The 22,203-nt window shown below is 35.2% G+C and overlaps 1 protein-coding gene across 2 annotated transcripts in view; it reads left to right on the forward strand.

Annotated features, from left to right (window-relative positions):
* LOC107719938 (zinc transporter ZIP11) overlaps positions 1 to 19,677 on the forward strand; it is a 95,725-nt gene extending 76,048 nt beyond the window's left edge. For both annotated transcript variants that reach the window (XM_016527494.1, XM_016527502.1), the window contains exons 7-10: positions 1,199 to 1,268; positions 17,124 to 17,222; positions 19,205 to 19,363; positions 19,430 to 19,677. In XM_016527494.1, coding sequence (XP_016382980.1) covers positions 1,199 to 1,268; positions 17,124 to 17,222; positions 19,205 to 19,363; positions 19,430 to 19,508 — 407 coding nt within the window. In that variant the 3' untranslated portion in view covers positions 19,509 to 19,677. The remainder of the gene's footprint in view (positions 1 to 1,198; positions 1,269 to 17,123; positions 17,223 to 19,204; positions 19,364 to 19,429) is intronic.
* Positions 19,678 to 22,203: the final 2,526 nt, after the last annotated feature.

The following is a 22,203-nucleotide window of genomic DNA, read 5'->3' on the forward strand; positions in this document are numbered from 1 at the left end:
TGTTTTTTGTTTTTGTTTTTGTTTTTGTTTTTGTTTTTGTTTTGATTTTGCTTTGCTTTGCTTTGTTTTGATTTTGCTTTGCTTTGCTTTTTGTTCTGTTTTGTTTTGCTTTGCTTTGCTTTGCTTTGTTTTTGCTCTGTTTTGTTTTGTTTTGTTTTGTTTTGTTTTGTTTTGTTTTGTTTTGTTTTTGCTTTGCTTTTTGCTTTGCTTTGCTTTGTTTTGTTTTGCTTTGCTCTGTTTTGTTTTGTTTTGTTTTTGCTTTGCTTTGCTCTGCTCTGCTTTGCTTTGCTTTGCTCTGTTTTGTTTGGTTTTGTTTGGTTTTTGCTCTGCTCTGCTCTGTTTTGCTTTGCTTTGCTTTGCTCTGTTTTGCTTTGCTTTGTTTTGCTTTGCTTTGTTTTGTTTTTGCTCTGCTCTGCTTTTTTTTGTTTTTGCTTTGCTTTGCTTTGTTTTGTTTTTGCTCTGCTCTGCTCTGCTTTTTGTTTTGTTTTTGCTTTGCTTTGCTCTGCTTTGCTTTGCTCTGCTCTGCTTTGCTTTGCTCTGCTTTGCTTTGTTTTGCTTTGCTTTGTTTTGTTTTTGCTCTGCTCTGCTCTGCTTTGCTTTGTTTGTTTTTTTCCCTGTGGCAGAAACAGGCTTCCATAAAAAAAAAATCTCTGCCAGTGGGGTAAGACAAATAAAATTAATTCAAAGAGCAAGCAAGCAAGATTATTATTCTTTAACAGTTTTTTCCCTCTTGTTTATGAAAAAAAATAAAAACATTTAATTGATATTTTTTCAGAAACACATGAAAAATACACTAAATGACACTAAAGTAATGTAATAAACATCAATTTGACAACATACAATTTAACAAAATTGTGTGATTATGAAGTATTTCGAACACGTTTGACAGTAAGTCAAACACGGCTCAGCCAATCATAATCAAAGACCAAAACTCTCAGTTTTTATAATATTTTTCTTTAAGGCCTATTTAAGGCCTTAAGGCTATCTTTAAAAGCAATCTGAAAATTTAAATTCTGTCATGCCAAACCTGTATGGAGCACAAAAGAATATAATTTGAAGAATGTTGGGGTCTGAGCAACAATCTGTTTGTGTTCCGCACAGCATGACGGCGGGTAAATGATCACAGAACCATCCCTTTAATGGCTGTTAGCAGACGAATGGTGAAAGCGTGACCAGGTGTGTGTTTTGTGTGTTTCAGAGGGTTTGGCTGTTGGCGTGGGCTTTGGAGCGGTCGGTAAAACTCCCTCGGCTACGTTTGAAAGCGCCAGGTAAGACATGAACAGGATAGTTCATCCAAAACTTTTTCAAACATTTAATCACCCCATATCATTCCAGCACGTTTATTTTCTTCCGCTAAGCACAAAAGCAGAACTTCTGAGCTTCTGTTGTCTACAAGCGAATGGAAAGGCATAATAAATGTTGAGCATACAAAGATTTTCAGCCTGAATTAATATTTTTCTTGTTTAATATGCAAAAAATTTATACATTTCTCAGAAAGCAAGACTTAATATCTGATATCATTTTGCTTCTGAAGTAAATATATCTCAATCTAAAAATGTGTAAATATTTGTATTGGAAAACAAGGCAAAAACACTGAGGAAGAAGCTGATTTTCAATTACTAAGATTTAATGAGTGAAAATTAAATGCTGAGATGCTTCTTCTGTTAAGAGTTGAGAGCTCGGTCAGGCGTATTGCAGAACAGAACAGTTTCTGCCTAATTGTTCTCTGTCAAATTAATATTGGGCCAGAAGGATGTGAGGATGAGGAAACATTGACAGAAGTTTAATTTGGGGGTGAATTATTTCTTTAAAGGGCACATGCAGTGTTTTCTGACAGTATTGTCTGCTGCTGTCACCAAGTGGACAAAGCTGGTATTGTGAGATCTCTGCGCGCACACACACACTCTCTCTCTCTCTCACACACACACACACACACACACACACACACACACACACACACACACACACACACACACACACACACACACACACACACACACACACACAAGAAGAAAGTCAGAAAGACATGAGAAAAAGTTATGAAAGTCAGTCATAAGTAACATTATAAATGCCTTTACTGTCACGTTGATCAAATGAATGCATCCTTGATTAATAAAAATTAACTTATTTAAATAAATAAACAATAGTATACAATTTTGGCTGAACTGTCCCTATAAATTCCAATACACACACACACACACACACACACACACACACACACGTGCTGTTGTGATCGTGTTAGTATGTTTTAAGCGGGAGAATCCTGGCAGACAGGGTTGGAGCGAGAAGGAAGTGTTCACATCACACCAGATGGAATCTATTAGCCGTCGCTGAGAATCAGAGCCGCATTGTAAGCGCTGAAGCACCTGGACTCCACTTTGGGTCTCAATGAGGTCCTGTGTGTGTGAGAGAGACCGCCATCCAGATGTGAGCTGAAGCTTGCAGATGTTGCGATAGAATACGTGTCTTTATTTAGTATTTGTGTCGTACCGTGTGTGTGTTTCTCCATAGGGAAAGCTGTTCTGCATTAGTCTTACGATCATGTAATCTCTTCACATCTGCACTGACAGCTGAGGGCTTGTGCTTTCTGTTTGCTCGTGAATAAAAGACGAATAGATACATGGTTTGTTCAAGAAGTAAACACAGGCAGCAGCTTTCTCCGGTGTGCTGAACTTATGATACGGCATAAGAAAGAGGCCTTTGTCAGCCTGAAAACAGAGATAGAGTCCGTTTAATTTCTGTAGCGCTTTTCACAATCGTTTCAGCTTGACAAGAAACCATGATGTTGATGTTTGTAATATCTTAATGTCGCATTTAACAGATTAAAGCTGGTCGACAATGTAGTTACAGTTTGCTTAATAAAAGCAATATGTAAAAAAGGATAAAGCTACTTATATATCTAACTTTATGATAATACGGTGGGAGATTTTCATAAAAAAATACCTTATACATGTTTGAAAAACTTTAACTTTAAAAGGCATTTAATAAAAAATAATTTTAAATAATAATAATTTAGCTTTGTTTATGAGGCAAATATGTAAGGCTGTGGCAAATTAATAAAAGTACTTGCAACATTTTCTCTGAGAAAAAGTGTCAGAATTTTGAGAAATAAATTCAGAATTCAGATTTTTTTTCTCATAACTCCTAGTTTATATCTCTTAATTCTATTTTTTCTGAACTTTCTCCCCCCACCACAGAATACAAAAAAATAAAAATTTATCGCTCAATTATGACTTTTTTTCTCTGAATTTTGAGATTATGTCTTATAATTCTGTCACCTTTTCTTCAGAGAAACAAAATGCAAATTGTGAGATATAAAGTTGCAGTTACCTTTTTGAATTTTTTTATTCTGCGGCAGATTTTTTAGTTTTTTTGGGGGGGAGAATGATAAAATCTCATCATAAAATATAGCATTCATTACACACAATGTTAAGTCTATATTGTGTTGCATCAGTGCTAAAGAACACCAAGGGAAAGAAAGAAAAAGAGAAAAAAGAAAGTAAGAAAAACTTTTTCTCGTAATTGCAAGGCATAAACACAGAATTCTGAGTTTACATCTCGCAAAAACTCTGCTTTAGTTCTATTATACTGCACTGTATTCTGTTCTCCTTTATCCTTCTTTCTCTTCTTTCTGGTTAAAGCAATAATGGACTTGATACTTGCATCAAAAAGTCCTTCAGTTTGTTGTTTTGGGAACCAGGAGAATCCCAGGCCCTCTTTTAAGGGATTTCTGGGAAGAGAAAGCGTTTACATTAGTGTGATTAGTTTGTGGTAATTAAGGTGAGCTGGCTGAGCATCACAGGGAAGCCACGTCAGATCGTGTTTTCCATTCATTAAAGAACTAAAACATTCCAAATGCTTTCCAAACATCAAAAACCCTCAACAAATGATAATAATGGACATTATAGACTGTTCAGTCAGCGGTGACTCTTGAAAAGCCATGTTTGCGAAGCATTGCATCCTTTTTTTGGATGCTACTGAAACCATAAACTCTCTGAACTTTATGCTCAATCCCGTGTCGTGTATTTTCGTGATTTTCCAGATTGGACAGGTATACACAAGCTTAACATTATTTGACCTTGTCTCTGGTTGTTTATTCAGAGAGGCGTCTGGACGTCTTGACCTGACCTCCTCACGGCCTCAGAGCTCTATAGAAGGTTTTTGGATGTGTTTGTGCAGTTTCTGAAACTGTCTGGTTCTCCATCATGAGCCGCAGAAGGCAGACAGTCTTCTCTCTCTCTCTCTCTCTCTCTCTGCGCTCTGAAACAAAAGTCTGTTTGTTTTCCAGGGAAAGCCACTCTTCTGTTTCTTCCCTCTTTCCCAGCGCTCTTCTCCCAGTCAAAGCAGTCCTTGCATTCCCCAGTACGCACATACTCAAGTGGACTGTTAAAACCAGATGCTCAGAGACTCTTCAAAGAAGCGGGGACGGGTTTGTGTAGCTCCAGTGTAGGCAGCGTTTGAAGGTACAGATCCATTGAAGCCCACCGGCCCAGAGTTTGGGGAATGTTGGGATCAGAGTTATTTTAGTAGCATTGCTTTTGCTAATATTTTGAATTAGATTTTATTTTTCTATTGTCTATTTTACATTTTAATATTTTACATAGTTAGTAGTTTTGTTGCAAATTCATTCATTCATTCATTCATTCATGATATTTATTACTTTTTATTTAGTCTTTTTGATTACGTCTTTAATTGATTTTTCCGTACATTTCTGCCATATGTACATTAACTGACAGTCACCACTGATAAGCTTCCACTAAATATTGTAGAAACTTAATTTGCTGTAAAGTTGCTTTGCAACGATTTGTATCGTGAAAAGCGCTGTACAAATAAACTTGAATTGAATTGAATTGAATAGAAGTTTTAGTGTGTTTAGTTTCAGGTATTTTTATATTTTCTCTTTAGTTACTTTTAGTCAATTTGTTGTGCTTTTGTCATTTTGTTATTTATTTATTTATTTATTTCTGTATACTATTATTATTATTATTATTATTTTGTTTTGTCAGTTATTTTTATCTTTTATTTATAACTCTTTAACTAGTTAATTTTAGTAATTTGTTGTGTTTTATTCATTTTTTATTTATTGGCTATATAGTATTTATGTTTTTTATTTATTAGTTTTAGTTTATTTAGTTTCAGTTATTTTATGTTTTATATTTTCTCTTTAATTTTAATTAGTTTTAGTAATTTTTGTGCATTTTTGTCTCTCTGTCTGTCTATCTATCTCTCTTCTATCTAGATCTTTATTATTTTTTATTTATTTAGTTTAGTCTTTATTATTTTTAGTTTATTTAGTTTTAGTACTTAAACTTAAAATGAAAAGTATTGCCTTGGCAACTATAGCTAAAATAAAATGTTTAAAATATCATTCATTCATTCATTCATTTTAGTGAACATTTATTGTATGTAAAATATTTGAATGGTTTATTTTTAGTTAACGAGCTAATCCTGGCTGGATAAGTGTGACATGAGTGAAGTCACTCCTCATCACGTTCAGCAGCGAAGGTGACGTGATCTTGGAGCCGTCAAAACATTTTACAACAAGTTTATATTATTTCTAGCTAAATGTGACGAACTCAGCTGGAATAACAGTCTCCCGCCTGCTTCTCTGCTGGAGGTGTTTCTCTCAAACCCTGAATCATACGAACATCAGTCCACACACAGATTATAAGAAAGTGCCACAAACTCATTTTAATAGACAGAGATCTTATGCACGCTTTTTCTTCAAAGAAAGCAAGCCAGTTTTCTTCAGCAATTTCCTCAGATGTGCTCATGAAAGAATTAAAATGATGAAGGTTAGAGAGGAAAATATGCAAATGGGCTTGTGAATAAATAATTTAACATAATTAACGTGTTTGCAAGATATTAACACAAAGTGGGTCAGTGAATTGATTAAGAATGTCAAAATGGATAATAATAATTGCATTATCGTATATTTAAAATTGTGTCCAAACAGTAAGACATCTGCCATTTAATATCAAGCCATTATTGAATAATTAGTCTGGGAATCTCATATGATTTATAGTTATTACATTACTGATGTCAGTTGTTATTAGAGATGTTTTAATACATTGACTAAATTTACGGTAAAAAACGGCAGCTGTGGTTGCCAGAATTTTACAGTAAAAAAATACAGTAGATAAACACCATGGTAACACACGTGAAACTGAAATAATGCATTAAACATTAATTTAACAACATTAGATGTAACATACAACCCTAATGTACAAAACTGATGAGAATAAACTAAGAAACATAGTTATTTAAAAAAAAAAACAACATCAAATTTGAAATGTAACGCAGGGAATCCTGGGAATGTCAATTTATGGTTATTCACTGTAAATTATACATTCTTTATCCACTTCCAAAAACAGTATACTACTGTAAAATTGCATGTAAAGTCCAATACAGTTTTTCACAGTGTATAGTAGGGGAACTTACCGTTAACCATTTAACAGGTTTTTACTGTAGCATTTTTACAGTCTTTTACCGTTAAATTCACGGTCATTTTTTTACAGTGTATCGTACATTTGGTTTTAAACTAGTTGGATCTACTTGGCGAGAAAGGCTGTTTGGTGAATGTTTAGAGCACACATTTTCATCATAGTTTATGCTCAAAAGTCTTTTCATAAGCTGTAGCTGTTACTCTGTCAAACTGAAGCATTGGCGTCAGCGTTCGATGTTTTTTGGAGCTGATCTAGCAGCGTTTAGAGTTATTTGCGTTAAACCGCGGCGCTGTGTTTACTAGTCCTTTGAGCGGGTTTAACCAAACACACATGCTGACAGGAATCTGCCGTACAATGGACCTTCGCAAAAAATCATAAACAGCTTGTCAGCCAAGACCGAAACACTTCCAGACCGATTTCTTATTGAATTGAGATGGGCATCAGTTTGGGCTCCTCACAGACGGTTTTAATGTGAAAGCAAATGTGAGCTGATCTGTGTGGATGGATGTGCTTCTCCTGCTCTTTCTGATCTATAGGCTGTATGGTAATATTTATGTCTTGCCCCGGGTTGCTCTCGCTGATGTATACTGTGTCTCTTTGATGAAGCACAGCGCATTAGTTTAATGAGTTGTGTTTCTTCGTTTAATACTCATCTGACAAGAGTTTTATGGTTCAGTTCCTCACAATCATCTGCTCCAGGATGCTTCAGATGATATATGTGAGCCTGCAGCACAAAACCAGTCAAACTAAGTCGCTGGGGAATATTTGTAGCAATAGCCAACAATACATTGTATGGGTCAAAATTATTGATTTTTCTTTTATGCCAAAAATCATTAGGATATTAAGTAAAGATCATGTTCTATGAAGATATTTTGTAAATTTCCTACCGTAAATATATTAAAACTTTATTTTTGGTTAGTAATATGCATTGCTAAGAACTTCATTTGAACAACTTTAAAGATGATTTTCTCAATATTTAGATTTTTTTGCACCCTCAGATTCCAGATTTTCAAATATTGTCCTATCCTAACAAACCATACATCAATGGAAAGATTATTTATTCAGCTTTCAGATGATGTATAAATCTCAATTTAAAAAAATTGACACTTAAGACTTTTTTTTTTGTGCTCCAGGGTGACATATGATATTTAATTAATTATAAACTGACAAAATGTTATCATGCATTTTGCTTCATTAATCAATTAATTAATTAAGTTATTTATTTATTTTTGAGAACAATTGCATGTATTAGATGCATCTAAAGTCTGTCAAATCCATGAATTTGTTTTAATGAATTGACTCTGTTTCTGATTCAATTTGTTTTCCTCGGTATACATGAAATATTTCATTAATTAATTGGAATGTTTTAGTAAAAATATGTAGTTAAATATTGCTTTTTAAAAAAAAATGTTTTGTTTGTTTTTATTTTATTTAAATTTTTTTAGAACTATAATATATTATATATGTAAAATATTATATATATATATAAATTCCGAAGGCTGTCAAATCCAGATTTGACCTGAATTAATTAATGATAAACACTGACAAAATGGTATCATGCATTTTTCATCTTGATTGTTTGATTGATTATTTTTTAATTTTTTTATTTGAGGACTGTTAGATACAATAGATAACATCTAAAATCAAGATCAGGGTTTACTTGTTCTCAAGAACAAGTCCCTGTTTTATTCCTTCATGTGGATTGCTTTTTAAGCGAAGATGAATGCTGTGTGACATATACATTTTTTTGCATGATTTAAGCTAAAGAAGCTTAAATCAGAGTTGATCATTGTTTTGACATACTTGCATGTTTGTTGCCTGGATAGAAATACTGTAGTCTGATTTGCCTTTAGGAGACTTTGGTGCAAGCATGATGCAATTATAGATGAAGGTTGTGCCGTCCTCAAACAAATGAAGCCTGCATTTACTGTATGATTCATTTTAATACTGCTTATGAAATCACCCCTACTTAGAAAGACTTGATGTATGCAACACAAACGACTTGAATATAATCTTCTAATAAGCACATCGGTGCATTTCAGCATCTTCTTCTCCATGCTTTTCTCATGTCATTTTCTGCAATAGTTTTCCACATGCGTTCAGATGAATTGCTTTTAGAATAACGAACAACACTAATGTCCCGATCCTTCGTCTCCAGCGTCTCTGTGCTCCTCAACATCATGCATTATGTTGCTTTTGCAGTAAAGCACCACTAACACTGGGCTGAAAGCGATCATAATTTCTCATCTGCTGAATTCAGTGAACGGATCGGTCAGAAATGACCAGTGCTGCTAAACAAACATTGTTTTTGTGGATTTGAGTTGGTAGCTTTGTGATGGCCTTGTTTCTTGTTTCCTTTCCCCCCAAATCCATCAGGAATAAGTCGGCTAGAGCTTGTTTTTTGTCTGATATTTCCCATCTTGTACTTGATGTATTATTCAGGTTGTTGTTGCTTGAATTTTTTTTGTCTGTGGGGAAAAAATGCCCACTGTGTTTACTAGCTAAATTAAATCAACTATTGAGTTTAAGGATCATATCAAGATAGTATCTCAGGTTAATAGGAGATATGTGTGTAATTAAAATAATAATAATACATTAATGAGCTTTAATTGCTCATGAATTTATAAATAACAATTTTAACCATTAATTGCATTACTTTTAGTTATGCAAAATTATATCATTTACATTTTACAATTTGAATGATTGCTTATTTTAAAATAAATATATTATTATTATTATAAATGCATAAATGAGCTTATGAGTATAAGAATCAAGTCAAGATCATAATTTAAGTGTTTAAAAAAAAACATAATACATTAATGATATTTAAATGATCATGAATTACATTACTTTCACTTATTTTTTTATTTATAACTTTCATAACATTATTATTTATATTTTACAATTGAATTACAATCACTTATTTTTCTGATGATCAATATTATTAATATATATAATAATAATAAATATAATATTTTATATATTCTTTTATTTTTAAATAATGAGCTTTAAATGCACATGAATTATTCAATAAACATTTTAACCCATTAATTGCTTTACTTTTATTTATTCAAAACATTTGCATTTTACAAATGTAATGATCTGTATTTTTTTCTAATGATTAACGTTGACTTTATGTGGTTTGTAAACTTATGAGAAGAACTGTGTGCTAAAAGTTCAGTCTACGCTTCAAAAAGTTCTGTATATGCAGGCTGTGAAAATGTGATGTAGTGAGAAAAGAAAGCAGGAGAGAAAGAGGGCTGGACTGATGGCTCTCTATCTAAATGTTATTCTCTGCAGTCCTCAAAGAGCACATTGTGCTTCGAATCTCAAAAACATAGGGCCCCTGTTCTCCGGCTCTCTGTCTCTCATCCATCTCTCTCCCTCTTTCTCCACATCCCTCCATTTCCTCCACCGCACCCTGTTTTCCCTCCTGCGCTTTCATTTCATCTCTCTCACTTGATAATGATTTTAAAGGGTTAGTTCACCCAAAAATGAAAATTAGGCTGTGTTTTACTCACCATCAAGTCATCCTAGGTGTATAACGAGACTCACCGGCGCATGCGCAGTGCTGAACTCATACGTCATGCTCCCGGAGCTGCTTCTGTGTACAACAGTGAGCGCAAGCTACATTAAAGTGATTATTACGTTTTCAATATGGATATTTTTCTTACAAAAACGCATCGATTCGCTACAGGAGGCCTTTGTTCACCCCCCGGAGTCGTGTGAGACACTTTTTTTTAATGGATGGGCGCTTTTTATTGAACTTCTTTTGGACTGAAGCATGCAACACCCGCTGAGTGCCATGAAACAGCTTGAAAGATCAAAGACAATTTTTAATATAACTCCGACTGGATTCGTCTGAAAGAAGAAAGTCATATACACCTAGGATGGCTCTGGGGTGAGTAAAACACATTTTTGGGTGAACTAACCCTTTAAGAAACCTTAAGGGATTGGAAGAATTTGTTTCTCTCAACCGCTTTTATTCTCTTGTTTATTGAGTTTTGGCAGAGTTCTCTTCAACCCTCCCTGCCCTCTTATTATTTGTTTGTCGGTTTTTTCCTAGAAGGAAAAGCATGTTGATGGCGTTTGATTAGTTGACCATAATAAAATAATCACATTCATTACCAATATGAATGCCTCATGTACATAATTGTGCAGTTTTTCCCTAAAAATCAGTGCTAAACATGTGCATCTGGGTTTCCTCAGAACAGTGAAGGTTTTTCTGTGAGCAAATGCTGTTAATCAGAGTTTGGACATCATTCAGGTTAGGTTTAGTAGGACTTGGCTCCACACTACAGGTGTGTGTGTGTGTGTGTGTGCGAGTGTGTGTGTGTGTACGAGTGTGTGTGTGTGTGTGCGAGTGTGTGTGCGAGTGTGTGTGCGAGTGTGTGTGCGAGTGTGTGTGCGAGTGTGTGTGCGAGTGTGTGTGCGAGTGTGTGTGCGAGTGTGTGTGCGAGTGTGTGTGCGAGTGTGTGTGCGAGTGTGTGTGCGAGTGTGTGTGCGAGTGTGTGTGCGAGTGTGTGTGCGAGTGTGTGTGCGAGTGTGTGTGCGAGTGTGTGTGCGAGTGTGTGTGCGAGTGTGTGTGCGAGTGTGTGTGCGAGTGTGTGTGCGAGTGTGTGTGCGAGTGTGTGTGCGAGTGTGTGTGCGAGTGTGTGTGCGAGTGTGTGTGCGAGTGTGTGTGCGAGTGTGTGTGCGAGTGTGTGTGCGAGTGTGTGTGCGAGTGTGTGTGCGAGTGTGTGTGCGAGTGTGTGTGCGAGTGTGTGTGCGAGTGTGTGTGCGAGTGTGTGTGCGAGTGTGTGTGCGAGTGTGTGTGCGAGTGTGTGTGCGAGTGTGTGTGCGAGTGTGTGTGCGAGTGTGTGTGCGAGTGTGTGTGCGAGTGTGTGTGCGAGTGTGTGTGCGAGTGTGTGTGCGAGTGTGTGTGCGAGTGTGTGTGCGAGTGTGTGTGCGAGTGTGTGTGCGAGTGTGTGTGCGAGTGTGTGTGCGAGTGTGTGTGCGAGTGTGTGTGCGAGTGTGTGTGCGAGTGTGTGTGCGAGTGTGTGTGCGAGTGTGTGTGCGAGTGTGTGTGCGAGTGTGTGTGCGAGTGTGTGTGCGAGTGTGTGTGCGAGTGTGTGTGCGAGTGTGTGTGCGAGTGTGTGTGTGTGTGTGTGTGTGCATGCGTGTGCGAGTGTGTGTGTGCGTGTGTGTGCGTTTATACATGATATATGGCAACACATTCCAACTTTCTGTCTGGCTTCTTCAGAGAAGCACCTGCCGTTCTCAAAGCTGCTTTTATAAGAGCTAAAAGTTTGAGAGAGGAAACCGTGAGATTCTGCATTACAGTGCTGGAAGTTAGAGTTATATGGGACAGAATGTGTCTGTATAATAGTAATTGTTCACATTATTGTTCCCTCATGTAGCTGAAATACAAGGTTTTTTTAGCTTTTTAAGCGCTGCAATTGTAAACATATACTTACTTAACAAGTACTTACACAAGTACTTACACAAATACACACACACACACACACTCTCACAACAATTTATTTTAGCTACATTTAAAAAAAAATGTTGAAAGTTAGTCAACTAAATTAATTTTTTTAAATGTAGCTTAAATAAATTGATTGCAACCACTTACCTTAAATTTTTTTAGTAAATTCAATGAATAATTTTTTTGTCAGTGATGCACTCACTTCCGGTTAAAAGTTTGGAAAAATTTATGTTTTTGAACAGTTATTTTAAATTGTAATAATATTTCACAATATTAATGTTTTCACTGTATTTTTGATCAAATAAATATAAAGGAGCAAAATGGTAATTATTTCAGTCTTCTGAGCAGTAGTGTGTGAAATATATTAATTCAAGCAAGCAAACAAATAAATAAATGCAATTTATGATTTTGTACTTCATGCTTAAAAAAATACTTTATTCTTCCAATACCAAAATCAATCATTAAATAAATAAATGAATTCAATTTTAAATGCGATTTAAATTTAATTGCAGTTTATACTTGTATACTTGTATATATTTGCTTATACAAATACTTATATATTCATACATATATTCATCCAATAACAATAAATAATTAATTAATAAATAATGTGATTTAAAATTTAAATGCAATTTATAATTACTGTATGCACTTTTGAGTATACTTACTCATGCTTATACAAATACTTATACAGCTTTGTAGATTTTGGGTAGATACTGTACTGTACATACAGTATCAGATGTCAGTGTGGTGGCATTGACTCTGGTTCAGCAAAGCTCTGGTCTGTGCCTTCTTTAAAACAAACTAATGGCAAATGACAAGCCAGCACAAACACTGTGATCACCATCTTACACTCGCCAGTAAAACTTTGCATTAATGTCCATGCAGTGCAGAGCAACAAGAAAATAATATCTAATAAAACGTTGTATTTTGTATATGTATAGTATTTTGAGAGTCTTTTACTGACTTTTAGAGCATTAGAATATGCATTTTCTCATGATTTTAAATTCTTCAATTCTTGAATATTTAATGCTTTGATACTTGTTAAATTTCGCTAAAATTCTTGAATATTTAATGCGTATACTTTTGACTGAAGGCCATTTTGACTGAGATTTCCTCAGTTTATCTGGTAATTATCTCACATTGAGATCAATGCTACTTTTTTAATCTTGTTAAAATTTGCTTAAATTCTTGAATATTTAATAAAAAATGTCTATGTAGATTGATTGATTGATTGATTGATTGACCATTTTGACTAAATTCTTGAATATTTCATAAATAATTAAGTTGCTATATATATATATATATAACTTTTTATTCCTTTTTAATCTTGTGTAATACTGACATTTTTAAAAAGTGTTATTTATATTACCTTTTAGCAGGGGCGATTCTAGGATTTTCATTTTAGGGGGGCTTAGCCCCCAGTGAGGGTACAATAATAATAATAGCCTAATAATAAAAAAATATATATAAATAAAATAAAAAAATGTTGATTAATAGGGGTCGTATACTAAACTTATTGCAGTATTCCACTATATTGCATAGATAGGTATAACATTTGAGTACTGAATAAACCAAATTCAAGTCTTCATGATCTCACACACACAACCTGTTTACTGTACAAACACAACATTTTACTGTTTGCATTTCTAGTATATAGCTCTAGCCCCCCTAAAAATGGCCTAGCGACGCCCATGCCTTTTAGAAACCAATATTTAGCGTAACCTTTTATAATTCATTTTTATAATTAATTAATTTACATAGGACTGCAAAATGTAATATATAATTGGCTGAGTTGAATGTTTCGGCACTGCTTTGAGCCAATTGCGGCAAAACAGAGGCTGCTATAAACGGTTTGTAGGTAAATTTTCCCACAGTTGTGAGTGAAAAGCAGCGGGTGCGCAGGTCAAAGGTCACTGGAAAGCCGCAGTGATTGGTGCAGATGGTTTAGGGGATTTTCCCTCATTTCGTCCAGATCCCCATGCTCTTCCCGACACACAGATGCCCATTCAGGGCAGACCCCCATGGATGGAGGGGGGGCACCAAAGGCCCTTTGTGCCCAGAGAGGAGCTCTGTGGTCAGACACTGGAGCCACTGTCTTCCCCTCTCAATGGAGGCTTCTTCATACTTTTGCAATAACGCTGGAATGTTTCCCTTTATGCTTTTTTTGTTTGTTTTAATACAGACGTCAGCCCAGACACCCACTGTATCACAAACCCACTCTCTCTTGCTCTTGAGCTCGTGTACCGAGCTAAGAAAGGGACGTGTTGGAATGTCATTGTAGGTTTCGAGATCTCCACCCTGTTTTACTGCTGAGAGCTTGCGGTTACTGAAGCCTCACAGAAATAGAGCTGCCTCAGAGGAGTGAAATATGCCAGAGAAGAATTCCTGGGGATGGGAAAACATGTTTCTGAAGGGCTGTTGTTTCCACTCTGTGTGAACATTAGGCCGTGGACTCTTCAGTTGGGTGAGCGAGTTCACTTCGCCCTTCTCCAAAAACTCCCCTTGGTTTTCTCTTCATCTTTCATTATGCCACACCACAGTTTCTCCTGTCCTCTCATCCGTTCTTCATTCCGACATGCAGTGGAAAATCACCCCATCTATTTTCTAAATGCATCTCATAGATCTTAATCCATGCAAAATCCATGCATCCATAAAAAATTAACCTCAAAATGTTATAGTTTCCACACTGCCAATTAAAAGTTACACATACTTTACTGAATTTATATTTCTCATGATTAAAACAACTTTGATCTGAAGGTTTAAATTCATGAATAAATAAATACATCTTTTTTATATAGAAAAATGCATTTATTCATTTTTTTTATTATTTATTGTGTTTTTTGAAAGCCCATTTTGCTTGAAATGTCTTCGGTTTATCTGGTAATTATTTCACATTGAGATCAATGCTACCTCAAAATCTTCTGGTGAAACGTCACTACTTTCTGATGACATATGCGGGACTTCTCCAATCATTTAGTTTGATTAAACCCCGCGCCTTTCTCCCTCCATCCAATCAACAACTAATGCACAGAACCGAGTCCCCACCTTACTTTTTATTTTTTTTCTCCCCCAACAATGACTCCATTGACTGCCATTTGATCATGACTTGAATTTTTCACTTTTTACCTTGCTCTGAGCTGGGAAATTAGTTACACCTAACCAGACGCAATGCATTAACGTGACGAGTAATAAAAACTGTATTACTGTCTGCTGCATTGCATGTTATAGCCCGCCCACCATGAAAGCTCATTGGCCCACTCCACATAGCTTATAATTTTATGCATGTTCTGGTTGGCTGGGATTGTGTTGCATTTTCATGTTCAGTGTGCACAGACTGAAATCTTGTTGCATCAAACGTTCTCTTTGTATGTTCATGCATTCTTGTATTCCTGTAGCTCAAACAGTAGAGCTTGACCTTAAGGTCATGGGTTTGCTTTCCAGTAAACTAATGAAAATGTAAATAAATGTTTGAATCAGTACTTTTTCAACCTGTAACTCCAAAGATTGGTGCACATGGATTGCAGGATTTTGTTTCAAACTTGACTTTGTTCTGTGCAACACAGAAGGAGCAGTTTTGAGTCATGTACTCATCGCTCCTTTGCATAAAATTACAATGAATGAGGACCGGACAGACTAAACAGAACAGACTAAAATTTACAGTACTGCATCAGATGACTGATGAAGAAGAGCCATTTGTCCACTTTGGTAATATTTTAGTGGTGAATTTTTTATTATTATTATTATTTATTGATTGATTGTGGTTTTGGAGTTTGACAGTCCTAGTCCTCATTCATGTGCATTACATTAAATGTAAATTTACAAATGCATACAAATTAGTCACCAATTTGCTGTAATGTAAATTAGTTACAATTGCCATGCGATTGTGTTGAAGTAACAGACAAATATTTACAGAATTGCTTCAGAAGATTTGGAAGAAGAGCGATTTGTACCACTTTAATATAATAGTATTTTAGCCACCTATATTTTTCAAAAAGGAACTAGTTACAAATTGTTACAGTAATGCATCAGTAGACTTGGAAGAACCACTATAATTAGACCACTTCAATAATATTTTAATGCTGCTATTTTTTTTTTTTTTTTTTTTGGGCCCTTTCTTTTTTTTAAATAGTCCCTGTGTTTTTTTTTTTTTTGAGTCCATTCATTTTTGTTGCATTACTTTGATTCTGTGTTGCATGTAAGAAAGAGTTTGAATCGGTTCTCTTCAGTCTCAAACTCTCCAGCATTACGCGGGTGCTGTAAGCCTTTCCGTGACTAGCTGTCATTAATCTGACTTCTCTGGGGGCAGTACGTTGAGTGCATGCCAGCGCACATCGACAGCAGGAGAGATTGAAGAAGGCAGTGAAAGAGTGTTGGGCTGGTGGAGAGGGGGAGTCAAAACAGAGCAGCTTTTCTTGCTTTGTGAGCGCAGGCTCCGGGAGGTTTCCGGGAACTTCTAGAGGCCGCTTGCATTACGATGCGGAGAAGTGCAGGCCAAACAAACAGAGCTGCTTATCAGTTGTGCGGCCGAGACCACCCTCAGGAGAGAAACCGGCTCCCAGCGCCTTCCCACAAATCTAAATCATCCTCATAATGAAGCGTTGTTCTTACGCTCTCGTCACCGTCTTGGCTTGTGCCTGAAATAGTTGTGCTGAGATCACGTGTGAAGTTAAGAGAGTTGAAAAGATCTGCGTGTGCTCACCTTTGGGAACTGGTTTAGCTGATTTTAATGTCTGTTTCTTTCAGAAATCTGGCATTCAGAATAACTGCCACTGGGGCATAAGCAGATAGGAAATCATTGAATGAGAGTGTTGGAGAAACAGATCAAAATTGACTAAATTTGAGCACAAAAGCAGTGTTAAGTCGCTGAGGTATATTTGTAGCAATATTCTTCAGAAGATTTGGAAAAAGAGCCATTTGGACCGCATTTAATAATAGTGCTTTTTTGGCATTTTGGAGCTTAAAAAGTTTTAGTCCTCATTCACATGCATTATGTTGAAAAGAACAGCCAGAATGTTCTCCAAGACGTACAAATTCATACAAATTAGCCACTAATTCGTCAAAATATAAAAATAGTGCCCTTAGAATTTGAAGGAACAGACAAAAATGTACAGTTTTGCCTCAGAAGCAGAGTCATTTGGACCACTTTAATCTGCCAAAAAGAAAAAATAGTTGCGAAAAAGTTGAAAAGATCTGTCTGTTTCTTTCAGAAATCTGGCTATTGGCATTGGCATTCAGAACTTTCCAGAAGGCCTTGCTGTGAGTCTCCCGTTGCGGGGTTCTGGGGTGTCCACATGGCGATCCTTTTGGTGAGTCCAGACAGAAACACATTCACATCCAAAACCTAGTGAGCTGCCTGCATCGGTGCCCTTTTAAGGTGTCTTTGGCACTTCCAGTGCAAAGGCTGCTCCGAACAGTTAGAGACTGTAGTTTGCAGATAAGGTGATCCTAGATGCACTGCGCCAAGCTCAGTGGAAAAAAGATCATCATAATAAAAAAATGTTGACTGATAAGCCTAATCTGTTTTATTAAATTGGCTATGGTTTGGAGTCCAATCCATTTGGTAAACAGCCTTATTTGGTGTAAAATGTATCTTTGTAAAACTTTTTAAATCTGTCAGCTATGAGGTTCATTTCAGTTAGGGTTAGTGGTCAACAGATATGGAGTTTTTTGGATGGCCAATGCCGGAGTTTGCAAGTTTGCGAGGTTCATGGATTTAAATATTTATTACATATTCAAAGACTCACTTGAAGTATAAAATTGCCTATTTGTTAAATGCCAAAAATGTGTGAGAAAGTATCATAGTATTTGCTAGTAATTACTAATAATTAATTGTTCAAGTCTCGCTTCCGACACTTATCAGACAATCAGGATAAAAAATTTAATAAATAAATAAAAATTACTGTTTAAGTCCCACTTCTGACACGTATTGGCCAAACAGAAAAACATACTTAAAAACAAACAAACAAATATTATTGTTTATATCCTGCTTCTGACACTTGTTGGCCAAACAGAAAACTTAATTTGAAACAAACAAACACATAAATAAATACTGTTTAAGTCCTGCTTCCAACACTTATTGGCCAAACAGAAAAAAACTTAATATAAAAATAGAAAGAAAGAAAGATTATAGGAAAATATAGAGAAAGAAAAAGAGAAAGAAAGAAAGATTACTGTTTAATTCCCACTTCTGACACATATTGGCCAATCAGAAAAATGAAAAACAAACAAACAAATAAATAAATATTACTGTTTAAGTCCCGCTTCTGACACTTATTGGCCAAAAAAAAAAAAAATGTAATAAATAAATAAATAATTACTGTTTAAATCATGCATCAGACACTTATCGGCCAAGCATACATTTTAAATAAATAAATAATATTTAAGTCATGCTTCTGCCACTTATCCGCAAAACAGAAAAACTTAACAAAAATAAATACATTTTTAAAAATTACTTTTTAAGTCCTGCTTCTGACACATATGGGCCAAACAGAAAAATTAAAAACAAACAAACAAACCAATAAATAAATAAATAAATAATTATTACTGTTTAAGTGCCACTTCTGACACATATTGGCCAAACAGAAAAAAATAAAAACAAACAAACAAACCAATAAATAAATAAATAAATAATTATTACTGTTTAAGTGCCACTTCTGACACATATTGGCCAAACAGAAAAAATAAAAACAAACAAATAAATAAATACAAATTACTGTTTAAGTCATGCTTCTGACACTTATTGGCCAGACTAAAATTTTAATTATAAATAAAAAAATATATATTACCGTTTAAGTCCTGTTTCCAATGCATATCGGCAAAACAGAAAAACTTTAAAAAAATAAAAATAAAAATAAAAATTACTGTTTAAGTCCCGCTTCTGACACATATTGGCCAAACAGAAAAATTAAAAACAAACAAACAAACAAATAAATAAATAAATTTAACTGTTTAAGTCCCGCTTCTGACACTTAAAAAAAACGTAATTTACAAATAAAAATAAATAAAATAAATGTAAATGTAAAATTATAATAAAAAGCCAAATTTCGGCTAATATATCAGCCTTGGCAATATATTGGTCAGCTACTAGTTAGGATGCTGTCTTAGAAGGAAGCTGCTTATGTAGGCAGCTCTCTAGGTTTTGGACCAAGGCCACAGTCACAAACATTTATTGTGGTCTATTTGTCTTAATTTATTCCTAATATGTCCTGATTGATTTCTGAGACGTTCTAAAGCCTGCTAATGGAAGAGTTCAGAGCGCTGCAGTGTTTTGTGTGTGTGTGCCTCACAGGTACGGGCAGCTGAGTGGGATGGTGGAGCCTCTGGCGGGGTTGCTAGGGGCCGTTGCCGTGGTGCTGGCCGAGCCGTTGCTACCGTACGCTCTGGCCTTCGCTGCAGGAGCCATGGTGTATGTGGTGGTGGATGACATCATTCCTGAAGCACAAGTCAGGTGAGCAGCAGCACAGTGAAAGACTGCCGATGCTCACATGCCACTGAATGTGTGTTTCTTTCACAGCGGGAATGGAAAACTGGCCTCATGGACGTCCATTCTGGGCTTCATCGTGATGATGTCACTGGATGTGGGGCTTGGCTGAGCCTTTTCATTGGACGAATCTTCGAATGTCAGCTGACTGCACTGAAAAAAGTGACCAAAGCAGCCTTTCTTCTCAGTGTATAGGTTTATTGATCAATGGAATATTTTTCTACTTAATGTATTTTATGTCATTTTTTTTGTTATTTTATTTGTTTTATATGGAAGCCTGTTTCTGCCACTGGTTAAAACATAAAAAAGGTAATTGCAACTTTTTATCTCAAAATTCTAACTTTATTTATTTTTTATTTTTTTGCGAAAAAAAGTCAGAATTGTGCAAAAAAAAAAAAAAAAACAGAATTGCGAGTTATAAAGTCACAATTTGGTGAAATAAAAGTCGCAACTGAGAAATAAAGTCACAATTGTAAGAAAATAGTCTCTGTCCCTCAAAATTTGACTTCATAACTCACAATTGCGAGTTTTTGTCTCACAATTCTGAGAAAACAAGTCAGAATTACACGGGGAAAAAAAGTCAGAATTGTGAGATAAAAAGTAACAATTTTGAGAAATAAAAGTTGCATTTCTAAGAAATTGTTGCAGTTGTAAGAAAATAGTATTTTTTCCCTCAGAATTGGACTTTGTAACTCACAATGGCAAGTTTTTATCTCACAATTCTGAGAAAAGAAGTCAGAATTACAAGAAGAAAAAAAAAGTCAGAATTGTGAGATAAAAAGACAATTATCTTTTCTTATTTTTTATTCAATGGCGGAAACAGGCTTCCATAGTTTTATGAATGACTCACGGACCACATTTATTCAGACAGGGCGGAAAGATTGATTGCAAAATACTTGAAAAATTATTCAAACTTGAATGAGTGACTTGAGGGGTTGTTTAGGTGTGTGTGTGTACATGAGTGTTTCCCGTCATTAATTTAAAGACCATATGCTCTCAATATTGTTGTGCACTCATCTGAATGAAAGGCAATGATGACTAAGTAAATTGGATGTTTTTGAACTAGTCTTTCCAGTCAGCTGTTTGCTTTCAAGTTATGAAATGAAGTTGTCATTTTATGGACAATGTTATGTTTTTGTTTTTTTAATTGCTGATGATTACAGATATGCAACAAGACTATGAATAATAAGGTGAAATGTAAGGTAAAATTCACACGTGTAAATGACGTAAAATGATTACTGTACAACCCTTTTGTGTTCATTTGTTCTGCACTGTGTGTGAACTTTTTCATTTCATTGCTCAAACGAAGAAAGAAGTAATAAACTGATTTTCTAACTGCTGTTGTTTTGGGGCTAACTGATGTCTTCTGGCACAGATTGTTACTTTAAGTGTAATTTAATATTTTCATCTCACACAGGGAATTCTGGGAATTGTCATTCCCAGAATGACAATTTACGTTTTTAATGTAAATTATAAGATAACCTGTTCTTTTTCACTTTTAAAAACTGTAAACGTAATATTTCACTGTACAAATACATAAAATGTCCTTATTTCAGGTTTTGACCGTATATCACAAGGGAACAATCTTTTGCCGTTAAAATTACAATAATTTTTTACAGTGTGGTTTTGCATCAAATGCATGGATTTTGACATTCTTGACGGTAATTACATTAATCAAACTCAACAATTCAACACTGTTATCCAAGAAAAAATTATCAATAATATTGTTATATAACATTATTATATCATATCATATCATATTATATTATATTATATTATATATTTAATTTATAGGCAATATTTGGTCCCAAACTAGCTCTGAAAGCTTAGGGTTTTTTCCCCCGTTTCTTTCTTAAATATAATATTTATTTTAATATTAATTGCTAAAATGCTATATAAAATCACACAAATCTGTCCCAAAGGTTGGTACCATGTTTAAAAAAAATAGCAGCTTTAATAGATAATAAGAACAGCACATTTCACATGTTGACATTTGAACATTTTCTGGATGATAATTACTTCAGACTCTGCTTTGTACTCCGTATTCATGGAAAGTGCCAGAAGTGTTTCAGTCAAAATATGATATTAATTAATTAATTAATTAATCGTTATGAACTACGAAGAGAATGCGGAGGAAACCCAATGTTTTGCTCTTGAAGTGAACATTAGTCTTGTGGTTTCCTCTTGCAATGTGGTTAATCTACAACAACATGTTACTCCTGTGCATTAATGCAAAATATTTTCCCTGGTGTAAATTTTACAATGCACATAGAGTTAGAGTTATATTTAGCCCGTCTGAACTTCAAGTGATCTCATTTTTGTCCTCCACCGCATAGCTTCAGTCTTTTGTTCAAACTGCACATTTACTTCTTCGTCCATCACTTTGTTGCATTATCCTACAGGGCGACCAAAGAAACTGAATGTCAAAATCTCATATACCAGTTGAATATGCTTCTCCATAAGCTTCTTACCGAGCTCAGCTGGATCGCATATTTATGGATCAGGCAATGCATTGTGCCAGCAGCTTGACGTGAACCGCAATGGATTCAATTCCAGCCCCTAAACTTTCTGATTATGCCGAGGTGGATAAGAAGGTTGCAATCAATACTTCATCACATTAGAAGCCTTACTTAAAGGGGTCATAGGATGCTACATGCACTTTTACAAGTTGCTGTTTCTGAAGGGAATGCGCCCCCAATCTACATAAATGTGTCTATGTTCGTGTGAATCATTCATGATCCAGCTTCACCTCCAGAAGAAGTGAGTGTAAGGTTTTGTAATGAATCTTTGCAAATCGCCTTTCTTTC

This window comes from Sinocyclocheilus rhinocerous, unplaced genomic scaffold, assembly GCF_001515625.1.
Source record: "Sinocyclocheilus rhinocerous isolate Xijiao unplaced genomic scaffold, SAMN03320098_v1.1 scaffold792, whole genome shotgun sequence".
Classification (NCBI taxonomy): domain Eukaryota; kingdom Metazoa; phylum Chordata; class Actinopteri; order Cypriniformes; family Cyprinidae; genus Sinocyclocheilus; species Sinocyclocheilus rhinocerous.